This window comes from Apium graveolens, chromosome 8, assembly GCF_009905375.1.
Source record: "Apium graveolens cultivar Ventura chromosome 8, ASM990537v1, whole genome shotgun sequence".
Classification (NCBI taxonomy): domain Eukaryota; kingdom Viridiplantae; phylum Streptophyta; class Magnoliopsida; order Apiales; family Apiaceae; genus Apium; species Apium graveolens.
The window spans coordinates 186,263,227-186,272,243 of NC_133654.1; the positions used below are offsets into that span (position 1 = coordinate 186,263,227).

Here is a 9,017-nt window from a genome sequence, read left to right on the forward strand (position 1 = left end):
CAGACTTGCTTAATTTATCAACTTTGCTTTATCTACCTAACCTTTTCTTTCCTTACTGTTATATGTTCTAAGAACTAACGTATAAATAAATCAAGTTCGGTGTAAGCTAGAAAATGTCAAGGGGCTTAATCGCAATTATATTAAACTAGTATACTCTAACACACATACTATACGTGGCGGAAAAGGGAGGCAACAAGAGCTAAGAGGTGGCACCAAATCATTTTTCTATTGTATTAATGATATATTAGAGAATGGATAATATATAATACCATAGGTGGTAGGAGATATGATTTATGACATACTGTGCACCTGTTCTTAAATCTTCAATCTTACTTAATATATAGGGCACTTGAGAATTAAGATTTTAAAGTTGAGGAAATTGGGGTCGTGGCAAGTGGCAACCTGTTCCTCCAAGTCTAATTAGATATTAGATTTGTTACTTAATCAGGGTGACTTTGTTAATTGAAATTGTTGAACCAAGTACATGAGTATATTCAAAGTTTTAAGAACATTGCAGGAGATCAACTTCATCTTTTTAATTTGGGAATACAAATAAATTTTATTTATTTACCTTTTGTATTCTTTCTTTTTTTTTCCGATTTTATTTCATTTTATTTATGACAAATTCTAAGCATGTCATCCATAAATCAATAAATCCATCTTTTAATTTATTATGCTCAAGTTTGATTTGTTTATAAATTGAAACTTAAATTTTTGTTATATGTATTTATTTATAATTCGAATCGGATTCGGGCCAAACTTATTTTAACCGAGTACCGAACTATTACGAGAGTAATGACATGTTACGTACCTAGGTGCACTTGACCAGCAGAGGTACCGCCGCACCTCACTTTTGAACACGTAGCCACACAGGGCAGGGGACACAAAATGATAGATGCCTGTATTTATAAGTCTCATTTGCTACAACTTGAACAATTTCAATCATATTTCCCATATCTATCAACTTATGATATGCTAAAACAATCCTGTTTAACTCCCTTAACCCTCTAAACTTGTAAATTAACAGCTCATCTTTCCCTAATGGAAATCAGTCTTAAACATACCAACAAAACATCTGATTCAGAAACTACCAACAACAACATTACTCATCACCCAAAACCCCAAAGCCTGATTCCCTCATCATTTAACAACAACAAACACCATCAACTCACATACAAAGAATGCCTCAAGAACCATGCAGCCTCTATAGGCGGCCATGCCTTGGACGGTTGTGGAGAGTTCATGCCTACCACCGACTCCAACTCACTTAAATGTGCTGTTTGTGACTGCCACCGCAACTTCCACCGCCAAGAACCCGATGACCAATGCTTTACAACCCCGCATTTTCTTACCTTCCACCACCACCAACTTCCGTCATTCAGCCACCACTCTCCACCACACATGTTGGCACGAGATGAGCGTAAGCACCATGCTGTTGTAACTCCGGCAACTCCTTCAGCGGAGAATGTAAGCACGAGAAAGAGGTTTAGGACCAAATTTAGTCAACAACAGAAGGACAAGATGCATATATTCTCCGAAAAGATAGGATGGAGAATGCAAAAGAGTGATCAAGTCATTGTTGAAGAGTTCTGCAAGGAGATTGGAGTTGGTAAAAGTGTACTTAAAATTTGGATGCACAACAACAAAACCACTCTTGGTAAAAGAGAAATTTCTAACACTGCTGCTCCTGCAAACAACAATATTGTTTCAACCCAGAATAATATTGGGTTGTCTTCAAGAGAATGAAATTAACATCAATAACATGTTGTCGTATATGTAATTTCTGTCTGATGATCAAGATGATCACCGGCAAAATGATCTTCATTCATATAAAATGTGTATACAAATAAATAATAAATATGTCTGATGACTGATAATATATAAGAACTAATTGGTAAGTATTTAACAAGGTGAAAGATAAGAATGTTGATCGGAGAATAAACTTGAACCTACTTTCTTAGTGCTTGCAGTATAAGCATATGTAATGCTTCTTAGTTCTTTTATGTGCGAACAACTAAATTCAATTAATATCTGGCATAACTCAGTGCTTCGCAACTAGGGCCGTTAACGAATAGGGCTGTTCGCCAACAAACTCGAGATCGGTTTGTTAAGAGTTCGTTCGGCTCGGCTCGTTAACAACTCGAGCTCGAATTCGAACAGACAAATGTGTTTGTTAATAAAACGAGCTCGAGCCGAGTTTTGGGTTGTTCGGCTTTAGCTCGGCTCGAGCTAAGTTCGAGCTCGCTTGTTAAAACTTGAAAAAATTATAATATATTATGAATATTTTTAGTCATGAATTGGTGTTTAGAATTTTTTAAAAAATATTTTTTATCGATCCGACTATATTGATATCAAGATATATATATATATATATATATATATATATTAGTGATATAATCAAAGTTTTAAAAAAAATTATTTGATAATTTATTTTTACAGTCAAATAGCGGTTGACCTGATTTTTTTCTGACTCGGCTTGGCTCATTTATATTCGCGAATAAGCTCGTGTTCGGCTCGTTAATTAACGAGCTCGAACACAATTTTTGTTTGATAAGAAAGCTCGGCTCGGCTCGATTCGTCAGAAAAAAATAAAATTCAATTCTATTCGATCAAAACTCGGCTGACTCGATTCATCAACAGCCCTACTTGGCACTTCATTTTTCTTGGCTTAAATGGGCTCAAGCCCATTCCAGAGACTGTTTGGCAAATTTTTAAAAGGGTCATAAATTCAGCTTAAATGACAAAATGAGCAAGGTAACCGTATGGTACTTTCTTCATAGACGATAGTGTTCCAACTTATTTCTCCGTTTTGGTTGTGGTGATTTACACGTGATTAGATTTATATAATCCGTTTATAAATTATGATACACGAATTTTTTAAATAATTTTTATTTTATTATTTTAATACATTTTTAATCTTTGATTATTTAAATGTTTTTTATGATGGTTAGTGATCTTTTGATTTTAATTATGTTTAATCCCTTTTAATCGTCCCTTTTAATCATATAATTTTGATTTTACACGTTATACCGACCAAATTAAATAAATCTAATTAAATTTAGTTTTGTATTTTTAATCCGGATCAATAGTTTTATTTTCTTCCAAACACTTAAATAACTTATAAATTATGATATTTATATCACTTATATAACACTTTTTAATTTTAAGCAATAATTTATATTTTTTAAGAAACTCAAAATTGGGATTATGGTTTTGCGAACACCACAACAACAATGTACAAGATACGTAAATGTACCATTGAAACACTGACACCAAAATTAGCAATATGAGTTTTTAATTTTCCCACGTGTATAAAACACGTAATCACACTAACACTAAAAATTTCTTACCAAATTAAAAATGTTTTTGTAAGTTCACTACATAGTTATCGCAAAATACATATTTTTGTGTCGGAGTATGCATGGCTATTCACGAATCGAGCAATTTGTGAACAAGCTCGAGCTCAACTCGGTAAGGGCTCGGTTCAGCTCGGTTCGTTAAGGAAACGAGCTCGAGATCGAAAACAAAAATGCGACAAGCTCGAACTCAGCTCGGTTCAGCTCGGTTCGTTAAGGAAACGAGTTCGAACTCGAAAAAAAAATGTGTTTGTTAAAAAAACGAGACCGAGCCGAGCTTTTTGTATGTTCGAGCTTAACTCGTTAAAACTCGAAATATATATAATATTACAGAATATTTTTATAATACATAACCCCAAATCATACACATATACGGAAAGATGGAAAGACACAGCAATGGAGAGAGACGAGGATCATAGGCAGTGAGCTATTCCCCCATATCTCAACCAAATTGTACTACTTCAAATCAATTGACAAACATGAACATAACTCCGTATACTACTTCCTGTTCTTGATATAAACCCGCACATGATTGACACAATTGTCTGTATTTGGTGTTTAAGTGGGTGTGTTCAAGCTATTTAGGTTGGAGATGTGTCTACTATTTTGTGTTTTTGTGTGTATTCAATTGAATCCAAGGATCTGATTAGGAAAAAGAAGAAGAAGCAATGTGAGAGGCTGTGAGAGATGAGAAAATGAACCAGGTGACTTTTAGGTTAATATTTGTGGATAATGGACTGGGCTTGAATTTGGATTGGGCCAACAAAGTTGATAATTATTACTCCATCTGTCTCATTCATTTCTATACACTTTTCTTTTTTGGATGTTCCATTCAATTTTATACATTTCAAACTTACCAAAAATAGTAAAAATTTTATAATATAAAATTCAACTACACCCACTACTTTCTCCCACTGCACTCACTTTATTCATTAAATATTGAATGGTCCCACCACTTTAACCAACTTTATACTTTTTCTTACTAAATTATACTTTTTCTTTTTCTCTCATCCCACTATCTTAATAAAAGTAACATTATTTTATTATGTTTCTTGTCCTCCGTGCCCAAACCATTTGTATACAAATGGCTGGGACGGAGGGAGTATTTGTTAACAAGTTGTTCGGTAACGGTCGAACTCGGCTCAACGTGAATTTGTTCGCGAACAAGCTCGTGTTCGGCTCGTTAGTTAACGAGCTCGAACACATTTTTTTTGTTTGATAAGGAAGCTCGGCTCGGCTCGGCTCGGTTCGTTTGAAAAAAAAAAACTCGGCCCGTTTATATCAAAACTTCGCTCGACTCGGTTTGTGAACAGCCCTAGGAGTATGTATCTAAAGAATTTCAATCAACCAGCAATCTCACGTGAACTAAACAAAATAACTTATTTTGTTTATATGGAGCTTTCAGAATCTGTTCATGGAGTGGACATGTCAGAGCATATAATAATATATAATTGGCGGTAGATGGTGCATCTTAATTTGAATTAAGATCCATTTCTTTGTCCTGGTAGTTGATGCATCTTTACTGGGTTGTATTTGTATATAAATAAAATAAGTTATAAGGATTTGTTTAATATATATTTAGGTAACGTGACATATGTTTGTGTAATTTTTAATTTGACTTGCTAGTAAACCTCCAATCCGGATAATCGGTTTGGTATTAGATCAGATTCACTTTCAGAATAATCGGTTTGGTATCAGATTAGATCCCCTTTCAGAATAGTTCGTTTGATATTGGATCAAATCCACTTTTGGATCATGATATAATTAGGGAGCGTTTTAATCGGATCCAATATGATTTGGTTCCAATCTATTTCGGATTAAAATTGGATAAAATTCGAAATGAGACTAGATACATTCGGTTTAGATTAAATTTGTTTCAGATATTTTCTAATCATAACTTATTCATTTTTTTTTTCAAATTGTGACACTTTAAAATATATCTTGTTATAAAATGTAAAATTTGTTTTTCTATAGAACGTACTTTTACAAAAAATATTGAATAAGCATGTTATTTTGAACATAAAACTATTTTATATACGATTTTTTCTTATGTATCGGCAATTTTTACTCCTTCCTCATATTTGCACAATAAGTTACGGGTGTACGCGGTTCGGATCGAATCGGTTTTGAGGTAAAAGTCGAACCAAACCGTGAAGAGCGGTTTTAGAAAATTGTCATCCGCAACCGCATTTGCGGATGCGGTTAACCGCGTTAATTGCGGTTGTGAATTTGCGATTATTGCGGATCGCTTTGCAGTTCAACCACTTATTTTAAAATAATTAATAATTTGTAAAAAAATAAATTCGGAATATTAATAAATTGAAGTTTAAGTTACGTGATAAATTACATTCAAAAATAAAATATAAACTAATGCTCCGTGTGTAGAGCAAGGATATTAAAAACATACAAAAATGTGGAGGCGAAAGAAAAGAAAAAAGAAAAGGATAAAAAAAATTACATGTTGATTACATTTTTCATTTGTTTGGTTATATATCTTACAATGATTATGAATTTTATGAACGAGGTCTTAACATTAACCTAAGATTAGTTAATAAATATGTATACTTACTAATTTATATGATATCAACTATATTTTTGGAAATATAATTTATTATAAATATATGTTGCGAGTTGCGGTTGCGATTTTGCGATTTTCAAGAATTTAAACTGTATCCAAACCGCGAATGAGCGATTTTTAAAATTTGAATCCACAACTAACCCGCATTTCGCGATTATTCGCAAATGCGGTTCGGTTGCGAGCGGTTGAGCGGTTGGATGCGGTTGAGCGGTTTGTCTGTACAGCCCTACAATAAGTTATGACAGCTAAAAGTGTAATAACTAAACTAAAACTTAGTTCTTTTTTTAAATTCGAAAATTTATATCGGATCTCATGTTTCGGGTCATATTCGGTTCGAATAATTTGTTATTCAATTTTAATCGATTCCAAGTTATAATCGCATATAGTATTTCAGCTTATTTTAGGTTACATTTTCGGTTCGGGTAATTTTCCGATCAGTTTAAATCATATTTCAGATAATTATCAAATTATATGATTCATTAATAAAATCAGATCTTGGTTCCATAAATTTAGGTTCGGTTATTCGAATCCAACCCCATTTTTTCAGGTTTACTTACAAGTAAATGCATTTGCGTAATATGTTATAATTATATCAATGTAAATAAAAGTTTGAAACATGAAATTCGTATAAGATAACTTTCAAAACTTAATTTATATTTATAGAAACAACACTTTTTCCATTTTTTATTGTTAAAATACTAATATAAAATTATGAAAAGATTGTTCATCTAACACCTTGAAATTTTAGAGCGGCTATTTCCTTGCCATGATATCAGGGCGTAGGGTATTGTGAGGCCTCGGGTTTTCGAATGAGGGGCAATTTTTTTGGCAGAAGGTTTGTCCCATGATGTTAAAATACTAACATAAGATCATGAAGGCTGGTTCTGAATTCCATCTCTACTACAGAACTGCCTTCCTCTAACAATTTAAAATTTTGAAAGCAGATATCGTCACGATAATACAACAACCATATCGGAACTTCATATCGTTGACCTCTCAACCACCATCATCACCATTATCGTCAATATCTAAAAATCACCACTTCTTATGGATAAAAACACGTAGATTTATTTATTATGTGTATTTAACGTTAGGATTTGCCGAGCTTCAAACTTTAATGGACTTGTGTTTCGAGACTTAAATCTGCCCTCACAGGATGTCTATGTACTTTGATGTATGCCAAGATTCAAGCCAAAACATAGTTCTTGATGATGTCATCAGGGCTATAGAGGCAAGGGCTCACCAACGACGTAGTGAATTTTATATCCTACACTGATTAAGTCTAAAACGTCATTGTAGATGATGGTCTCGTGGCTTGTAGAGCACCTTCACAGCTTTTTGACACTTAGAACTATGCTCCAAAACATTGTTTTGAAATTGAGGGCTAAGACCCTTTATGTAGATGTTGAGAGTCTATGAATTAGGGTAAAATAGGGAGACTTGTTGGGCAAGTATCTATCTCTTATTGGACTTTGGAGTCCTGTAAAGTAGGAGTATGATTTCATGTAGATTTAGGTTACTTGGAGGCTACTTTTTGCTGAAGTAGTTCTTTATTAGAACATATTTATTGGGCTACTTAATTAGCCCATTTATTAATTATAAAATTAATAGATAATTAGGGTTATGGGTCTCATTAATTGGGCTTACCCTTTGTACCAATTCAAGTCTAATTAAGGCAACATTTCCCCCCCCCCCCAATTTCTAGAAAATATGCTCGAGATTTCGTTGAAGTTAAGTTACCTCATGCTCTTTCAGGGTTACTGTTTTTAGCATAAAGTGTAGATAGATAGATAGATAGATAGATAGATAGATAGATAGTAGGGTTCTAAAAAAAACTCTCTTAAAAAGAGAACGAGAGAACCTTTTAAATAAAACAAAATTCTAAATATTTTTTAACTTATTTTAAGAATTAATTATTCATCAATATTATAATAGTCATAATATAAATTTTAAAATCAAGATTTGAATCAAAATTCATGAGATTCAAAAATAGATTGTTATAAATTATTAGATTCAAAAACAGATTCTTAAAATTTATGATATTCAAAAGTAGATTCTTAATTTTTTTTCATGATGTTTTTGAATTTTTTTAAAAATGGTTTTCTGTAATTTACTTTACGGGAGCACTATGAAAATAAAAAAATCACACTTTTTTTGAATTTTAAAATTAATTTTTAAAAAAGGGTTCTCCTGTTCCCTTTTTAAGGGGGTTCTCTTTTAAAACTTGGCCTATATATATATATATTGGAACATTTCTACAATTTTCATATATATTTTCGTACTTATTCATATTTTCAGTAAATTTCTTGTATTTTTTCCTTATTTTTTTTTTCAAAAAAGTTTTGGAATTATTTGGTACCAACGAGTATTTTTCCTAATATTTTAGAAAATTTTCGTACCTTCAAGTATTTTTCATAATTTTTTCTAATATTTTAGGAATTTTTCGTACCTTCGCGTACTTTTAGTTATTTTCCTAATATTTTAGGAATTTTTTCGTACCTCTGGGTACTTTTATTAATTTTTCCTAATATTTTAGGAATTTTACCGTAGCTCCAGGTATTTTTTTTAATTTTTCCTCATGTATAAGGAATTTTTTCGTACCTACGGGTATCTTTCGTAATTTTTACTAATATTTTAAAAATTATTCTATATCTCCATGTACTTTTCTAGAACTTTTAGGTCTTTTTGAGACATACTATAAATTATGAGATCTTAATCCTTAGAGTTTTACGTAAATATTTTAATTTTTGTAAAATTTTACGTGATCAGGCACTTTTTAAAATATATTTTTGAAATTTTTTGGCAAAAATATTATTTTTTTCGCAAACGTGCACTTATTTTATTTTTTAAAACGAGGTTGTTTTCATAATTTTGCGGGGACTGATTTGTAAACTCGCCAAGTTGAGGGTCTATTATGTCAATCTCATCATTTTACAAACTGCAAGGAGCTTTTTGTCAATCTCTAAACTTCAAAGACCATCTTGCTAACTACGCTATATTTGAGGTACCAAGTGGTAATTTTCCATATATGACCCCTTAAATAAGGAGGCATTTTCAACTAGACTTGGTCGAATTATGGCTCC

General features: G+C 32.2%; 1 protein-coding gene across 1 annotated transcript; it reads left to right on the forward strand.

Moving 5' to 3' along the window:
• The first annotated feature begins 933 nt into the window (after positions 1-933).
• On the forward strand, positions 934-1,941 carry LOC141678664 (zinc-finger homeodomain protein 2-like). The gene has a single exon (XM_074485017.1). It carries the CDS (start codon positions 1,042-1,044, stop codon positions 1,744-1,746), a length of 705 nt encoding a protein of 234 aa, XP_074341118.1. The 5' UTR covers positions 934-1,041; the 3' UTR covers positions 1,747-1,941.
• The last annotated feature ends 7,076 nt before the right edge of the window (positions 1,942-9,017 follow it).

Bases quoted from the DNA above. Each gene is read 5' to 3' on its own strand.
- LOC141678664 (XM_074485017.1), top strand. From the start codon at position 1,042: ATGGAAATCAGTCTTAAACATACCAACAAAACATCTGATTCAGAAACT.